The sequence below is a fragment of the Periplaneta americana genome, chromosome 7 (assembly GCF_040183065.1).
Source record: "Periplaneta americana isolate PAMFEO1 chromosome 7, P.americana_PAMFEO1_priV1, whole genome shotgun sequence".
In the NCBI taxonomy this organism is placed as follows: domain Eukaryota; kingdom Metazoa; phylum Arthropoda; class Insecta; order Blattodea; family Blattidae; genus Periplaneta; species Periplaneta americana.
The window spans coordinates 33,947,997-33,967,738 of NC_091123.1; the positions used below are offsets into that span (position 1 = coordinate 33,947,997).

Genomic DNA, 19,742 nt, shown 5'->3' on the forward strand with positions numbered 1-19,742 from the left:
GTTACATAAAATATAATACGAATTTCTGACCTTGTCAGCTGCTGTAGTACCATTTTTAAAACTGTGATGCACAGGGTTTTTAAATGTGACTAAAGTTTGATTGTAATTCCCATAATTTTAGTTATTTTTTTTAATTTTTACCTTTAAAATACACGTTGACATGGAGAAATATACGCATAAAATGTAATGCGCCTTTTCGGCCTTGTGAGCCGCTGTTACGCCATTTTTAAAGCTGTGGTGCATAGGGTTTTTAAATGACAATAAACTTTGATTGTAATTCCCGTAACTTTAATTAGTTTTAAAGTTTCCTCATTAAAATACTCGTCGATATGTGATAATATATGCATAAAATTTAATGCGCCTTTTCGGCCTTGTGAGCTGCTGTGACAGCATTTTTAAAGCTCTGGTTAACAGGGATTTAAAGTGGCACTAAACTTTGATTGCATTTCCCGTAACTTTATTTATTTATTTATTTTTTAATTTGTTCCATCTAAAATACTATGTGATATGTGAAAAATAACATCAAACGTGAAGCAGTTACAAAATACTGCGGACTAAGGATTAGGGAAACAGCTGGAAGTGTCTGGGGTCAGGAGCATAGACAAGACTAATGGAGGAAATGCAAGAGAAGACATGAGAAGAACGAGTGAAGGAATGAAGCGACAACCAGATATTAGTGATTGTGAGGAGAGAATAGATAGGGCTTTGGAGAGGTTATTATCGAAGAAGAAGAGTGCTAAAAAGTGAGTGCAAGAAAGTTAGGGTGGCAATAATGTAAAGAAAGAGATAAATATGTAAATAAACAGAGGATAGAAAAAAAATAAGTGATGTAAGTGTTGTAAAATAGAGTAAACGGAAAAGTCAGCAAGTAATGAGGAGAAAAAGGCGGGAAAACAATGATTAAGAGTAGGTAGGATTTGAGGGCAGAGAAGAAAATAAATAAATAACGCAAATTATTAAGGAAGGAAGATGCAATATTTAATAGGTGAGCGAGAAATGGAAGGGAGACAGTCTAGGTAGGAGGGAGAGAATAGAAGAGGATAGAGGGGGAAGGACATATAGCAATTCAGTCATAACAGAACACTAGAAAGTAATCAGGAAATTCTCGGCAAAGAATACATTAATAGAAAAGAGTTATATGTATTAAAGTGATGGTGGATCGAAAAACAGAAATGTGAAGGTCCACCATAACTGTGAATTGTAAAGCTGACTGACAAATAAATAGCATATCGATATGTGAAAAATAACATAAAATTTAGGCTAATAGGTATTTATGGCTTTGTCAGGTACTGTAACGCCATTTGTAAAGATATGGTGCACAAAGTTAGATTGCAGTTTCACGTAATTTTAATTTCCTTACTTTTTTCCTTACACAAAAATTTATATAGACCTATATCTGGAACTATTGATGTTAGATACATGATATTTGATACATATTTTCTTTAGGCTATTAGAAAACTTCTCTCTGAAAAATAAATTGAAGGTTTTGAAAAAAGAATCATAGTCCAAAAAAATGCAAATTTGAGATATTAAGCATGTGGTGAGCGTATTGCAGCGAATTAGTTCTTAGTGAAAAAAAAAAAAACCATAGTTCTATGGTATAGGAGTAGAAATTTTCAGTGGTTTTTATAAAACAACCATAGTCCGAATACTTTTTTTTTGTGGAAACAGCCACTGTGCAGGACAATGGTAACATTTACAGATATCCCACTCATATTTTATCCACACAATTTTAAACTGCAGTAGATTGGCAGTACTGCTTCTTATGCGCGGCAGAAGTCACCTCAGAGAAAAGTACTTCAGCACGTGAATTGTATTAGTTCTGCAGTGCTTGCGAAAAAGTGACATAAGTCAGTTTCAACAAACCTTTTTTGATAATTTATTGACAACTTACACTGGTTTATGTCGATTTGATTTTTTTCTGTATGAATTATTGTAATGGGAGAAATACTTATGTCTCTTTTTCCAAGCGAGCAGATGTTCCTTAAGTTGTCAATAAATTATCAAAAAAGGTTTGTGGAAACTGACTTATGTCACTTTTCCCGAGCACTGTAGAGTTATGGAGTCATCTTTAGGTGCAGAAGTAACTCCAAGGAAGAGACGTAAGCATCGAAAGGAGAAGAAACAGTATATAAATAAAGAAAAAGAAGATTAAAGGCGAGGCATACTTCAGCCACAACAGAGAATTTTTCTTAAAACAACCATTGTCCATAGTCACATACATTCACACAATATTTCTATGAAACAATTAAAGTTATAAATGTACTTCAGTTTTTCCAAGTTTCTACAACATCTTAAGATATGGCATGATGAATCTCATACTTGAAGTGTCAACAACCCCGCTATTGTCAGGTAGTTTTTTGTTTTTCCTGAAAAATGTATGTTTTTGGACTATGGTTGTATTTCCAAAAAAAAAAAAAACCCTTCAGTTTTTTATTTTATTGCATTTGAAAAATATGCCTCCATATTTGTATAGAAATATTTCTAAATTTAATTTTTCAAGTGTAATTGTTGGTCATAAAATTTTTAAAACAAATATCAAAATTGTGTTCAAGTCATTTTAAAGAACGCGCTTTTAGGAGTAATATGTTATAGAAATTTTTAATTTATCTGTAAAAATTGCTGAGTTACAGTCATTTTAGTTTAAGTACTGTTCCTTTTTTTTTCTTCAAAATTTGAGCCCCAATTTTTTTTTTTCATTTAATTTCATTTATTTAATACTATACACTTGAGCTACATTAGGCATTGCAGCCCGAAAGAGCAGAAGCTCGTGCTCGGGCGCAGTTCAGATCAGTTATACAAAATATATCACTAAATTAAGAGAGTTCATTGAGCACAATAACATTAATAAATGGTAAAATACATACAGCATGTAATAATAGGGTCTATATACAAATAGAAAATACAAAAGTACATGAATATTAGAGTATCAATTTTTAACTCAATTAGCTTAAACAATTCAATAATTAATCTGATTTGTTTCTTAAATCTATGTGTTAAGTGTACTTAGCTCAGGGTAAGCTCTAATTAATGCATTATATATTTTGGGTCCAAAATTTCGAATTTAAATTATTGCAGCAATAATACTTCTACAAACAAACAAAAAAAAAAAGAACATGAAAATTATTCAGATTGTCAATTAATATAGATAAATACAATATAATATTTGTTACTCAATCAAATGACAAATCAATGTAAAATAATGACTTATATTATATGGTCATTAAGTTTTATACACATAAATTTCGCCCATTCAGGCATCTTCAGGCACAATTATACAATATCTCAATATCAAACTGTATAGTCATTACAGTGGTGGTAAATAACTATTTAAAATTGATGATGTACAACATCTCCATAGTTAAAATGTAATGTTACAGGTCATAAAATTAAAATAATATTAAAATTAAAAACAACGTAGTGTTATGATTTAATTTTTTTTTAAACCAAATATTAGCTATCGTATTATGAAGTTTAATTTTACAATTGAGATATCGTTTGTAGATATTTGTGTGACTCACATTCATTAAATCATAACACTACGTTGTTTCTAATTTTAATATTATTTTAATTTTATGACCTGTAACATTACATTTTAATTATGGAGATGTTGTACATCATCCATTTTAAATAGTTATTTACCACCAATGTAATGACTATACAGTTTGATATTGAGATTTTGTATAATTGTGCCTGAAGATGCCTGAATGGGCGAAAACGTTTGCAATTTGCAATTTATGTGTATAAAACTTAATGACCATATAATATAAGTCATTATTTTACATTGATTTGTCAATTGACTGAGTAACAAATACTGGGTGTTCATTTCAAAGTGTGTCATGACGTCACTGTTGTTGGGTCACCGATTTGAATCGAGTTTCAGCTTATATGTTAGAGAAGTTGCCTATTATTTAAGGCGTTCTTCAATCTGAACTTGAGAACGTGTACGGTATAACTTGAACGTCGTAGCAACAGATGGCGGTCTGTACGGTCTGTGTGCTACCATAACCTCTTTCGAACTGTGTTTTGCGCCGGCAAGTCGTACGCAGGGTATTTGTTATCATCGGTTGCGTACGGTAACATTCCACAACACAAATCAAATGCTTCGTGCCCATGTTGACCGTCGAAGTTAATGTCAACAAATACGTAAGTAATCGTCTTAACCCTCTCCCCATATCCCGACAGTACGTATTTCCAAACAGTTCACATTCCTGCCACTACCGGCGTTACCGTACGTATCGGTACGTACTCTTCAGAATGAACGCCGTACTTGCTAGGCAACTTCTCTGCCTCTTAGGTTACACCTCTGCGGAAGTGTAGGAAGATTGAATTCACTAGGCTCATGGGCTAGCCACATGACGGCATACAGCGAGCCATGACACATTTTGAACTGAACACCCAGTATTATATACTATTTATCTAAAAAAAGGAAGAAAATTGTGCATTAATTAGGGGCAAAAATACGGATTTAATTGTCTTCCCCATTGAAGAATAACCAAATATAATGTGTGTTAACAATTATAGGTGATATATACTAGCAGTTGGTAGACGTTTGTGTAGAAATTATAGGAGAAGTTGGAGAAAAATTTCTCAATGAAGACTGAGAATTCCCCCCAAACGCTTACCTGATGCCATCGTCATATTCTGACTGTTCGGCGCGTTTGTAGTCTGCATCGTCGTCATCATGTCTGCGGCGTAGAAGGCTGGCAGGAACGCGGAGACCGCCAGCAAGGGGAACACCGTACTCGACTTCATGGTGGAGTAGTGAACTGACCTGACCCCAAAAAACGACTAGCAAGAAGCGGGAGCCCTCGGGCTTGATCAGATCTGGAGGAGCGGCGCCGGGGTCTGAGGGGTGGAGGGCGGCTACCTTGCGTTTTACATGCAAACTCTGCCACTACCCCCACTGAGTCCGATAAGAAGCAGGGTGCCCCATGCGTCAGCGACTCCTTCTCGTCCGACTCGCCCCTTTGCAAAGTGCCGCTGCTGCTGTACACACTTCTTGTTCTTTCGTTTAATAATTGAGGCGCTGACATGGGAAAGGTAATAACTGCCAAAAACAAAATTTTTCAGGGGAAGCAAAAAACAAATTTATGAACACTTTCTCACTTACATTATTACAGAAATTGCTTTAAATGAAAGGCATACACTCATGTTTGTGTTACATATGAAATTTGAAAAGTCTGGCACAGATTTATCTGTCAAATCCTATTTTATGAAAATACAACATTGAAATCACTCCTTAGCCAAACTGAGAATTAATGTTATTTATACATTATGCACAAATTTTTCGGTAAAATGCATGATACTTTTCATCGAGGAAGTCTCACATAGATAACAAGTCTCTCTTTTTGACATCAGGGACGACTGGTCTTCTTTCAAGGCGTTGCAAGCATTGCAAGTTAGTGATTGACGTTAATGACTGTCCTTTCTTAAAAATCCTGTGCTCTGTCCACATTTCAAGGTCATTAAAGGACTCTCTTGTTTTTATTAGAGGAAAATCAGCTCTTGAGAGTCTAATCCAGTTGAGGGTGCTGATTTTGATAGGAGTTGTATTCAAAAACTTGTCACATTCTGCAGAAAAGTCGAAGAAATCCTCATCCTTCATCATTATTACATTATTAGGCCTTACCTCTTCTGGAACCATGGTCTTGCATCTTTTTTTCTTTTCTCTATGATGCCAAATTCCCTATCACATGACATGTAGGAGTGTTATGAAACCAGGAATTTCAAGTCCACTGAATCAAAATGTTTCTTGGCAATAATGTAAATCAGGACCATTAGAATCATCCGATTCTTATTCTGCCCTGCACAGTTATCAGCCCATATTTGTCTAGACACACTCTGATGTTGTAAAAGGAGTTACTACCTTCTCCGCGCCAACAGCTGTGCACATACAACTTACAACATCTAGTGACTACGTTTCCAACTTCGTTTCATTACATACGGACATACTACCTTCTCTGTGCCATTGGCATGGCGATTTACTACCTTCTCAATGAAAAACCTAAAAATTCGAATTTTTGGCAGTTACGACCTTTCCCATGTCAATGCCTCAATTGTTCTCACATGTGGCAGACATGTGAATTATGATTGTTTTGGTGTTTGGGAATTATACAAGAATTATTTTCGAAATGTCCTGGAGTGTTTCGAAATTTGAGGGAAATGTTCACTTTTGTTCCAAAAAAGCTATTTGGCATTTATAACAATAAAACATACACGTCACTTACATCAAATAGCTGGCCTTCTGTGCCCAAGGTTGCGGGTTCGATCCCGGGACAGGTCGATGGCATTTAAGTGTGCTTAAATGCGACAGGCTCATGTCAGTAGATTTACTGGTATGTAAAAGAACTCCTGCGGGACAAAATTGCGGCACATCCGGCGACGCTGATATAACCTCTGCAGTTGCGAGCGTCGTTAAATAAAACATGACATTAAACATTACATCAAATGTATCATGGAGTAACGAATATAACATTACATGGTAATTATGTAGCAAGCATCGGCCAGGCAATCTTCCCCCGGCGCTCTAATTTCCGGCAGCCAATCACGGTGCAGGTCGGCTACATTTAAACGTGTGCGTTTTGTGATTCGCTGATGAAGATGTTAAGCATTTCCTAAGGCTGGATAAATACTTAATATATAATCGCCCGCCATTTTGGCTCTTTCGTTGGCGTTCGCAGAAAGCACACGAGGACGTTTTTTGCCGCTCAATTATTTGCTGAATTACAGTGCGTTTGATTTATTATCATAAGAGCTACGACATGATAATGTTTAACGGTGTGGAAAATAGATCCCTCGTCTGGTAGCTCGGCAACGAAAGAACAAAAATGGCGAACGATACTACATACCTAGACTTTATAGAGCCTTGACTGTCTAAGACGTAAGCAAAGAGGAGTCACGCCGGGAATAACAGCGTCGCGACTATAATAGGGGTCCAGAGCACATAGGCTTAGATTACCAAATTTATAATAATAATAATAATAATAATAATAATAATTATAATTATAATAATGCGTGGCGCTACAGTCCATGAAGGGCTCAGACCGATCAGCCGGCTGCTGATCTCATGTCCACATGCCGAAGCAGAGGTGAACGATCATCCAACCAGAATGAAGATATCGTGTGGTTAGCACGATGATCCCCCCAGCCGTTATACTGTAGGTGGCTGGCTTTCACAACCGGATTTCGCTACCTATCGCAGCTCCCCAAGTGCATCACGATGCTGGGTGGGCACCGGTTCCATACACTGGCCGAAATTCCATGAGAAAAATTTCCCCCCATGAGGACTCGAATCAGCGCGCACTCCGTAACGCGAGTCCTAGACAGGACCTTAGACTTACTATATATATACTGTAAATATATTTTAATTAGTGATTTAAGACGGCGCTCATTCCGTCGGATCCCGGCCACTTAGTCACCCGTAATGAGTGCACCTCTGCATATAGTATGTTGGAGATTGTGCCACTGTGACACAGTGCATGAGGGTTGGCACTAAAGGGAAACTAAGAGGTGGAACTTAAACTGAGAGGATACAATCCGGCATCGGAACTGGAATCCAGTGTGGCTAGTGGTTAAAGTGTCAGCACGTAGAGCTGAAAACCCAGGTTCGAGTCCCGGTGTCGGAGACAATTTTTCTCCGCTCCACCTATCCTTCGTCATATGGTAATTCAAAATTCCTGCATGGAAATATCATATGTACTGCGGTACATCATAATAATATGATATGCGTAAATAACCACTTAGTGATTAAGACGGCGCTCATTCTGTCGGATCCCGGCCACTTAGTCACTCGTAACGAGTGCACCTCTGGACATAGTGTGTTGGACATTGTGCCACTGTCATACATTTGTGAGACAGTGCATGAGGATTGGCCACCAAAGGAAAACTGAGAGGTGGAACTTAAACTGAGAGGATTCAATCCGGCATCGGAACTGGAATCCGGCGTGGCTTAGTGGATAAAGCGTCAGCACGTAGAGCTGAAAACCCAGGTTCGAGTCCCGGTGCCGGAGAGAATTTTTCTCCGCTCAACCCATCCTTCATTATGTAAATTTTAATGTAACGATAATCAGTGGCCATGAGGAGTAACTGTGCATGAGATTATTCTACGACTACCTTTCGACACGCATGACTGAAGCCGTTAGCGTTGTGCGGGCGGATACTCATATAGTGCCGCTTAGTGGTAAGGTTGTACATTGGGTGTAATGTATTTACCTTGTGGTTCATTTCAGTTTGTCGTGGTCCTCAAATTGATACTTCTGTTACTAGAATCTTAGTTTGGTTTACATAATGATATTGTTAATGATATTGTGAATTGTGTACAACATTCTAAAATTTTATTATTTGCGGATGATATTAAATTTTATAAAGAAATCAAAACTATATCAGATTGTAAGCTACTTCAAAGAGATATTACAAACTTACATATTTGGAGTATTAATAATAAATTGTTATTTAATATTAATAAGTGTATACATATGACCTTTTCTAGATTGAAAAATACAATTAAATTTTCGTATAAAATAGAGGCAAAAATTTTACCAGCAGAAAATGAACATAACGATTTAGGTATATTATTTAGCAGTAATTTTACATTTCATAGTCATATTAATAATATTATAAATTTGTCCTATAAAAGTTTAGGTTTTGTTATGAGAAATTCTTGTAAATTTAAAGTCAAAACTATAATAATTTTGTATAATTCCATTGTTCGATCTAAATTAGAGTATGCTGCTGTTATCTGGAACCCAGTTACTAACAAATAGGGCCTATATTCTGTTACTAGAAAAATTTCAAAATAAATTTCTAAAGTGGTTATATTGCAGACTTTATAATGATTATCCTGCCTATGAGAGTTATGCTACAATGCTTCAACACTTCCATTTTACTAGTTTGCAAATTCGACGAAATTGTCAATCTTTAAACTTTCTTTATAAAATTATTCACAATAAGTTGGACTGTGTTGGTTTATTTTATTATATAACATCATATGCACCTAAGCTTAAAACGAAATTTCGAAATTTGTTTTACATGTCAAGGACAAATACTGAATCCCACAAAAATTCCCCAGTTTTCCAAATGTTACAGTTATACAATAAATTACATCCTCATCCTAATGTTGATATTTTCAATATGAATTTCTCTAGATACAGAATTATTTGTTATCATATTTTACAGAATATTGTTGTTAGTTAATTTGAAGCTACTTTCACACCTTATTTCAATTTCTCTTTTTTTCTTTCTCTTATTTCTATTTTGTTTCAATTTTTAATAAGAGTATGTTTCCTTTTCCTTGTTTATGTTTTATAAATTAATTTGTTAGTCGTGAGCATTGTAATTGGGCTTTGCCTGTTATGTTCAACAACAAATGAATAAATAAAAAAATAAAATAAAAATAAATAAGTTACTTTAGTCAGAAATGGGCTTGCATGAGATGGCGGTTAGTATATTCTTGTGTGCAGACTACCGTCACAACACGACATTTTTACAACGTCTCGGATTCAGGCACTAAAATAAATCCGACCCATCGATCCATGTTGAATCGCACTTCGTGCTTCTATTGTTTGACGGAAAATGGCCTATGAGTCAGAGCGTCGAGACGCCGGGGTGACGTCCCTGCTGGGAGACAGAGACATGGCGGACAAGGTCGTCGACATGAAGGTTGAAGGTTATGTTTTATTTAACGACGCTCGCAACTGCAGAGGTTATATCAGCGTCGCCGGATGTGCCGGAATTTTTGTCCCGCAGGAGTTCTTTTACATGCCAGTAAATCTACTGACATGAGCCTGTCGCATTTAAGCACACTTAAATGCCATCGACCTGGCCCGGGATCGAACCCGCAACCTTGGGCATAGAAGGCCAGCGCTATACCAACTGGCCAACCAGGTCGATTCGTCGACATGAAGGAGAGAAAGGAAACTACTTTTAAAATGTGAGAGAATAAAGACTAGGTAAAAAGTAGTTATAAAAAGCCAGGGCATTTTTTAAAATTACTGAAACTTTGGAGCTGCACATTAAGGGCAATATAGTAAGACTTGATGGGTCATCTACGCTGTTGGACTCATTACAATATATCTGGCTACTTCATGCAACTGGTTATGGAGCCAGCTGTGCTTACAAGTCGCATAAATTAAAGTTACCAGACATTCCCATTTTCCGAGGACGATCCCCAAATTTTTCTTTTGTCCCCAGACAAAATTCTTCTCCGAATTTAATAATACTGAACAACAAGAATTTTGCTCCTACTTAAGAGTAGAGGATGGTATTTGTTGGTGGGGGGAGAAAAAAAAATCTTTAAAATAGTCTGTGATATGTGTGGAATGCATAGCATAACATTTTGTGGGTACTATTTGTGCCCTTATCGGATGTTGAGTCGCCCTTTTTAAACCTCCTGCGTTATAGATTTTTAAATCACTCGCCCACTTTTATTGTTGTTTCCGGTAAATTAAATTTTCAAAAAAAGTTTTTTTTTCTTTAAAATGCCCTTTGATATGTGTGGAATGCATTGCATAACATTTTATGGGTATTTGTGCTTTTATCGGAAGTTGAGACGTCATTTTTAAACTTCCTGCGCTATGGATTTTTAAATCACACGCCCGCTCTTATCGGTTTCCAGTAACTTCTTTTTTTTTTTTTTTTTTTTTTTTTTTTTGCTACATTGCCAGATAAAAGTGGATATAATTTCTGAACTATTAAAGATACATGCATTAAATTTAGAACACACATTCTTTAAGCTGTTAGGAAACGTTTCTCTGTAACAGAATTTTGTTAATTGATTTCATTTTAAAAATACGTCCGTTTGTTTGCAAGAAAGGAAATCAGAACATTGTTATTAAATTTTAATTGTTTATTTTACAAACGTAGGAACTAATATCAAAATTCTGTTACAGACAGTTTGTAGAACATGTTTTTGCAAATACATTGCAAAAACTGTTTGATTCTATCTTTAAGAACGGTTCAGGTATATCGGTTTTAGTACAATCCTGCATTGGGTATATATATTTTTTTCAAATTTGGGCCCCCAAATAATTTTTTTTTCAAAATATTTTTATTTGGTTGAGTTGCCACAGCTATGAGCTCTCTACATACAAAAAATTAATATTTTACATCAAATAGGAAAAAAGTTTACAAAAATACCATCCTCTCCCCTTAAAACAATGTGTCCCTTATGGTTTGGTGTGCGCTGAATCCGAGAATGCATCTCTTTTCTTCGTATCACGTAAGGTTTTTAAGATATACCATGATTTCACTTATCGATAAGTGCTCCCCCAGGAAATATCTGGCTCGGGTTGGGGTATGAACCAAAACAAATGTTAATGCATTTTATGAGTTTATGACTTATTTCGGTTTCTTATGGTTGTTGGCATATTATTTTGTATTTCTAATAAATAAACAGATATTGGTCCCTTCCATTAAGTAAATTTCATAACATTTCAAAGTGAGGTGTATGCAATGAAAAAACAAGGATGTGGTTTTCAGTATTTAAAGGAAAAGTTTACCAGTTTGAGTGAAGGAAAATTAAAAGAGGGCATTTTCACCGGTACACAAATTCACAAAGTTATGGCTGACCCTTTGTTTGGGGAAAAACTTTCCGTTACAGAAAGAATGGCATGGCGCGCTTTGAAAGACGTTTGCTCAAATTTCCTTGGAAATTCTAGGGCAGAGAACTACATAGAACTTGTTGTGGAAACCATGTTAAGTGCATATGACAAAATGGAGTGTAATATGCCTCTTAAAATACACTTTTTACATTCTCATTTGGATTTCTTTCCTCCTAACTTTGGAGCGGTAAGCGACGAGCATGGGAAAAGATTTCATCAAGAAATATCTGAAATGGAAAGACGATATAAAGGAAGATCATCGTCCAGCATGCTTGCAGACTATAGTGGGATCCTTGTAGAATACAGTCCCGGGTCTAGTTATAAACAGAAGTCATCCATAAAATTATTTTGAATATAAGTTCAAATTCCGAGATTTTCTCATATGCATGAAATATATTTATTGTGTTTTAAACTATGTAACATCAACTATGTACTATCCAGTACACATTTTTCAAATATTACGAGGAATTTTGTGTCCCTCGTGTGCTGTAATTTTATCAGTATCAGTGAAAAATTAAAAACAAATAAGTTTTGTCATAAAAAATTAATTCACTTTCCCCGGAAAATGATAGTCTACGTGATGGAGCAATTTGAATTTTAAATTCAGATTTAGGGGACACATATTAGTAATATTCATCTATTTTTATCTCGGAGCAAGACAAAAAGTAAAAATTTGTTGTTCAGTGTAATTTGTTCTCAGATATGCCTGGATTTTTAGTGTTAATTGTTATAATTTTTTGAAAATGTTGAATATCTCCGTGTCTGAGGTACTCGTTCACAAGATAAAATACCTATCCTCCTGAGAGTTTAGTATACTATACCATACCTCATACATAATTATGATACAGAGTGTTGCAAAATTCCATACTCAAACTTCTAGGGATGGTAGAGGAGCCCAAAACAAAGATTTTTTGTTGTATAACCATAGGTCGCAAAACCATAGTTACGTCAGTCATCACCTTAGAACGCAGACATTGCTGATAGACATTGAGAGTGTGGTAACCATTTAAAATGGTTTTGGTGACATTTTGTTTACAGGATTGTTCAAACGTGCGGCCTCCTGCCTCAGTACATGCTGTAGAACGACGTGATAACGCGTCTCTCATACGTTGAAATACTACATGTTGATATTGTAAGTGATCGGCAGCTACAAGAATCTGAGCAACGACACAATTGGCGTTTCATACACTAAACCCTTTAAATAACTTTTCTGTCACTTTTTAACATAGTCTCCATTTATTTGCACACATTTTTCCCGCCGTTCTGTAAGTTTGAAAATTAACTTACTGTAGAAGACCGTTTCATCTTCCCGAAGGCACCGACGCACTGTTTTCCGGATGTCCTCCAGCGTCTCGTAGCGTTGGCCTCGCAGCTGCTCCTTTACAGAACCGAAAAGATGATAGTCGGAGTGTGCCAAATCGGGACTGTAGGGAGATTGCGGAAGAGTTTCCCACCCAAATGTTCTGATTTTCTCCAAGGTGATACGATCAGTATGAGGCCACGCGTTATCGTGCTTCTCGCGCAATGCACGACGGAGTTCAAAACTGTCTGAATATAGCGGACAGCATTTATGGTCTGTCCAGGTTCAAGAAATTCAACCAAACTGCATCCCAAAACTCATCAACTCTTTCCTTGTTGCGTCCCGTGGAGGCAGTTCGAGGGCGACCGCTACGAGGCTCATCTTGGATGCTCGTGTTCCCATCTTCGAAATGATTCACCCATCTCCTAACACTGCTGGCGCCCATGCACACATCTCCGTATGCACGCTGAAGTCTGAGGTGAATTTCAGCAGCAGATTTTTCTTCTTTAACAAGGAATTTAATGACAGCACGCTGCCGAAACGAACCATCGTTGTCGACCATTTTGCAAACATTACCTGTTGTCACATGATAGAAGTTAATGACGTCACAGTATGTCAATACATATTGTAAAGTCCGTAGATTATGATCATATAATCGTTTTTGTTACATTCATGCAATTGAATTATAGCAATATGTTGCTCATGATTTATTGCTATAATTCAATTGCAATATGTTGCAATATGTTGCTCATGACTATTCGGTTGAGAAGCTTTTGTCATCTAGTCTGCTGTCAAAAAATCTGAAAGTTAGAATTTATAAAACAGTTATATTACCGGTTGTTCTATATGGTTGTGAAGCTTGGACGCTCACTTTGAGAGAGGAACAGAGATTAAGGGTGTTTAAGAATAAGGTTCGTAGGAAAATATTTGGGGCTAAGAGAGATGAAGTTACAGGAGATTGGAGAAAGTTACACAACGCAGAGCTGCACGCATTGTATTCTTCACCTGACATAATTAGGAACATTAAATCCAGACGCTTGAGATGGGCAGGGCATGTAGCACGTATGGGCGAATCCAGAAATGCATATAGAGTGTTAGTTGGGAGGCCGGCGGGAAAAAGACCTTTGGGGAGGCCGAGACGTAGATGGGAAGATAATATTAAAATGGATTTGAGGGAGGTGGGATATGATGGTAGAGACTGGATTAATCTTGCTCAGGATAGGGATCAATGGGTGGCAATGTGAGGGCGGCAGTGAACCTCCGGGTTCCTTAAAAGCCAATAAGTAAGTAAGTAAGTTGCTCATGACTTTCAGTACGACCCTCTGTACATGATGTGGAAATTCCAAAAATCCAGAATGAGTTTAGAAACTGTTCGAGCCATGCTTCCTATCTTACAACTAACTGTAACATGACCTGTCAGGAATTTTTTGAGATCCAGAGAATGATTGTTAAAAAGTCACGCTTCTGTGAAATATCGGTATTTTAAGTACAGTAGTTGGTAAATATAATGAGTACCGTATGTATCCTCAGATAAGACGATAGTTGGATCATAAAACTACCCACCAAACCGGGGATCGTCTTATATGACAGATACAAAAAAGGGACCTTAAAATTCTGCACTGAACTATTATAAAATACAACAAATCACATCCGTCGTCCTAAGCAAAGAATTCGTCAAGTATGTCCTGACTTTCACTGTTTACAGCATCGTCATATGGGTCCCACTCTGATTGTGGCGATTATTTTCCTACTTCGTCATCAATATTCCGTAACAAATCGTCCTCTTTGCAATCCATAGAAATTCCGTACTTTTTGAAGGATTTTATTTCTGTTTCCACTTTCACTCTTTCCCTTGACGGTTAATAGTTTGGGGAGATCGCCTTAAAGGACAGATGTAAGCTAAAACCATAATTTTGTGCTCGAAATTTATACCTCGTCTTATCTGAAGGTCGTATTATCTGAAGGTCATCTTATCTGAGGAAATGTACCGTATTTTAATTATTTAAAATGTGTAAAAACAATATATGTGAAGGGCAAACTATCAGAAATGTTAAAAGTAATTTCTTCGTGTGTCGATATCTGTCCCCGGCAATTGTGAAAAACTCTGGTAATCTTATCATAAATTACAAGTCATAATTTAATACAGATCTCTACACTTCATACTCCATTAAGTTTAACCGTAGCTCCTTTAATATACAGAGTGTTAAGAAGGAAAGGTTCCACACCTGTGGAGTAACGGCTAGCGCGTCTGGTCGTGAAACTAGGTGGCCCGGGTTCGATTCCCGGTCGGGACAAGTTACCTGGTTGAGGTTTTTTTTCGGGGTTTTCCCTCAACCCAATATGAGTAAATGCTGGGTAATTATCGGTGCTGGACCCCGGACTCATTTCACCGGCATTATCACCTTCATCTCATTCAGACGCTAAATAACCTGAGATGTTGATAAAGCGTCGTAAAATAACTTACTAAAGAAGAAAAGGTATGATATCTTGAGAGAAAATACTATTCATAAAAAAATGTCTAATACAAATGGGTCCCAAAATTAATATCTTTCACGCTACAAGTACTGTTTCCTTTTTGGGTGTGTCATATTATCTATCTGTTTTCTCTTTTGTTTACTGCATTGCAATAAGGAACAAACAAAGACATCAGATGAGAAGATACACTGTTGTTACAATACTAACTTAACAGTACTTCTTTTTCAAATATATTAATAATTTTGAACCCATGTCTGATGGCCTTTTATCATTTTGACGAATACTACGTCCTTTCAAAATATTAGACTTTATTTCTTAACCACCTTGTATTGTTCTGAAGACGGAAACCGTATGTAATTCCATAACTGAATATGCACGATGAGTTCCAATCATAAGTTGATATAATTTTTACATCGTTATAATGCATCATTTAAGAATATTACCTCCGAGTTTACTCTATGGTAGCGCGTCTGCTTTCAGACTATCCGATCCGGCGACGTCAGAGATTTTCGTGTAAAATTCCTACCTCGGGACTAGGAGAAGTGACGATGTACAAACTTCTAATCACTAGATTGTGCACCAATATGCCTGGGTTAAATCTCAAATCTCTTCGCAGTGCATATGAAGAGAAGGCATATGTCACAGTTGATAGTGATTTGTTCGTCGGATGGAGACGTTAAGCTTGGCGGTCCCTTGCCGTTTTTCGACAGAAGTAGGCTACGTGCTGACACCGGTTTTCCCCTTCTCTCTTCCTCATCATCATCATCATCATCATCATCATCATCCTTACCTCATCCTCAACCTGCACTACATTTGCACAACTCTTACACATACACTCACCCCAGTACATGACATAACTCTTCACACAGATACATATCATGCACAGCGTGGCCCGCCGAAGTGTGTGCAACTTGAAAAAGGGTCCTGTCATCTATCCTCAATATGCAAAACCCGAATCACGTAAGTGAAGTGGGTAGGTATTGGATGCACAAATTCATTTAGGAATATTTTAACATGCGATACATAACTTACAGATACATAATTTTTCCTTTATTTGCTATTACAGTATATGCAATGTCAAAAATATTCTTAAATTTGCATGTAGCACACAGATATCGAAAAAAAAAATTAAGTTACAAAGCTGAAATTTTGTGTAGACTTTCAAAACTCAAAAGTAGACCATTATTATGATAATTATGTAAGGATTTCGAGTATTTTGCAGAAATTGTGAATTATAATTAAATTATTTTAAATTATTTTTGATAATGAAATTAATATTTTCTTCAACAAAACTTATCACAGAAACTCTGTTATAATAGCATATTCTAAAGACTGTCTTATGAAGCACTACCTGTGATAATCAAGTTCCTTGTATAATTTGTCTCTGAGAATATTATGTTTAGGACGATCGTCATTTAAATAAATTTATTTTTAATTTTGAATATTGCATAAATTTGTTTGACAAGTAAAAATTTCCCCGATAAGAAAACTTTGAACGTCGTTGCCAAAACAATATGTAGGTTATTTTGTTTCAGTGTAAACAGTCATTGTTGTTTTTAGTAATTAAATTTGTATTAATCTGACCAATATAATATGAGTTTAATTAGAAGTTTTGTAATCATTTAATGATTATGGTAGAAGAATTAGTTGAGGATTAAGTGGCTGAAGAGATTGAAGAAGCATAGAGGATCGGTTGCGCTAAGTTAATACCGGAAAAATAAAAAAGAAGATATGAAAAGGTGTATTTTTCTAAATAAAGGCTCAATTTGTTTTTACTTACCGCACACTAGTGGTTCGGCAAAAATATTATTAAAGCTATAATTTTCCTCGCGTTTACGTTCAGCTCCCGTTAAATAAGAACGAATAGCCTATAGTGCGACATGTAAAACTTATTCTCACAACACCTCCTCGAGACTGAATTCCGCATGTAGCGAAAATCTGTTAGCCGATAGAGATGAGTGGCTACTTTATTAATACTATATAAAACCAAAGTTATATTTTGGCCTCGTATAAGAAATTTAAATAAAATAAAATAAGTAGGCCTATTGACTGTGCTGCAATAGTCATTATTAAAGATTATTTCTTCAAGAATGATTCGCTGACTTAATTGAACTTGACTTTAAGGCCTGTAAAGTAATCGATTGTCACACTTGTTAAGGCTTTCGTAGAACTGTGTGTACGTCAGGTTATATTATCACTTATCGAGATCGTTGCCGTGTGGGTTCTGTCTCGGGGGCGTCGATGTATTAATCTTAACTTCAATCTTAACCTTAATCCCTAGAGGTCAGCGTGACAGAAAGCTCTGATGATGTCAAAATTCCCCGTATCCATTGGAAAGAATGCTGGTAAACACGGATGAGGAGTAAAAAGGGTATAATATGAATATAGCATAGACTACTGCGTTATTATGCAGAGCTAGCATGTTGATTCAGAAATACTTTCACCCCACGTAACATTTATACTGTATAACAGCAAATTAAGTAACAACTTCTGGTCTAGTTGCCTCATAAGTGGTGCCATTTGGTGTCACTTGTGGGGTTTAGACCTGTCTTCGGACAGTTGACTAAACAACAAATAAATCACATCATTTTTAGGTTTGAAGTCCCTTATGTTCGATGGCAGTCTTTCTTTCAGTAGTTCAATTTGGTGACAATAGCGGTGCCCAGACATTGACATTTCGTCCACTATTCTCTATCATCCACGTAATATTTATGTCCACTATGACTTTCAGTCCACAATTATTGATGTCATCATCATCATCATCATCATCATCATCATCATCAATAACTTCAAGGTTTAGGCCGATGGCCTGTTCCGCCTCCAGAATTTTATCCATCAAACTGGTCTCTCCAACGTCTCTTTGGTCTTCCCACTCGTCATTTTCGTGTAGGTCTATAACACCATGTTCTGAAAGGTATCCTGTCGTTGGGCATTCTTGTTATATGGTCGTACCAATTATTTCTATATTTTTCAATTATAGTTATTACACTCTCGATATTCAGTTCTCGACGTATATCTTCGTTTCTCTTATGGTCCTGTAGTCTAAATCCTGCTAGTGGCCTTAAGAGTCTCATCTCAGCGGCCTCAATTCTTCTCTGTTGGGCTCTAGTCAGAATCCACGTTTCTGAACCATATAACAATGTCGGAATTGCCAGTGTCTTGTAAAATTTGAGTACAGTTTTTCTGTCGACTTTATTTATGAGTGTACGTTTAATTGTACCAATAAGTCTTAAAAATTTATTTAACTTGTTTTCTACGTCTGTGGAGGATATGTAAGAGAGATCGCATCCAAGGTAAGTAAAAGAATTTACTTGTTCAATCATCTTATCCTCTATTACAATTTTAGTTCTTATTGTATTATTTCCGCAGAAGCCAAATACTTTAGTTTTCCTGTGTGATATTTTTAGATTGTAGTTATTAGCAACAATTCTCAACAGATGGACTGCTCTCTGTAGGTTGTCTTCAGAATCAGCCAACACCAACTGGTCGTCTGCGAAAAGTAAGTAATCTAAAATGATATTATCTATAAAATAATGTGTTTTTAAATTGTTCTGCCATTCTCTTACGGCTTCGTCTAGGTACAAATTAAAAAGAGTAGGTGATAAGGGACACCCTTGTCTGACCCCTTGGTTAACTTCTCGCAAGTTGGTGGTAATCTTGTTGATATTCATCTTGATTTTTGTATTTTTGTACATACTTTGTATCACCCTTATTAGATGCTCAGGAATTCCTTTCTTTTTTAATATCATCCACAATTTTGTTCTGCTAATCATATCAAATGCTTTCTCAAAGTCTATGAAAGCCATATATGTGGGAATTATTGATGTCCACTACGATTATGTCCACTTCATACTGTCCACAAACTTATTAGTTCAATATTTTTGTTCACTTGAAGATTTGGTAGATTCTAGATTTCATCACTCTAGCTTTAACCACAGAGAAATAAAATGAATACTTGTCGTTGAAAACGTAGAAATTTTTTTTGGGACAATTAAATTTAAAATTTTGATTACACATAACTCGTATATTAATACAACTTCTACCAATTATGTGAAAATATATTTATAATTAAGATATTGAGATAAAATTTTCGTGTCACCCTACATTTTTAGCGTGAAAAAAAAAATATATATACTAAAATTTGTCAAAATTCGACTATTTTCAGTAGCGAATCACCTTAGCATACTTATTATGCGGAAACGTAACTGTACTTCTTAGCTAAACCCATGAAATGGTGTACGCAATAAGAAACCCAAGTCTAGGACTCGCGTTACGGAATGCACGTTGGTTCGAGTCCTCATGGGAGAAGAAATTTTCTCATGAAATTTCGGCCAGTGTATGGGACCGGTGGCCACCCAGCATCGTGA

The 19,742-nt window shown here is 36.2% G+C and overlaps 1 protein-coding gene across 1 annotated transcript in view; it reads right to left on the reverse strand.

Moving 5' to 3' along the window:
- Positions 1–4,958, reverse strand: part of LOC138703046 (uncharacterized) — a 36,414-nt gene extending 31,456 nt beyond the window's left edge. The window contains exon 1 of the mRNA XM_069830582.1: positions 4,626–4,958. Within this exon, the coding sequence (XP_069686683.1) occupies positions 4,626–4,755 (130 nt within the window). The 5' untranslated portion in view covers positions 4,756–4,958. The remainder of the gene's footprint in view (positions 1–4,625) is intronic.
- Positions 4,959–19,742: the final 14,784 nt, after the last annotated feature.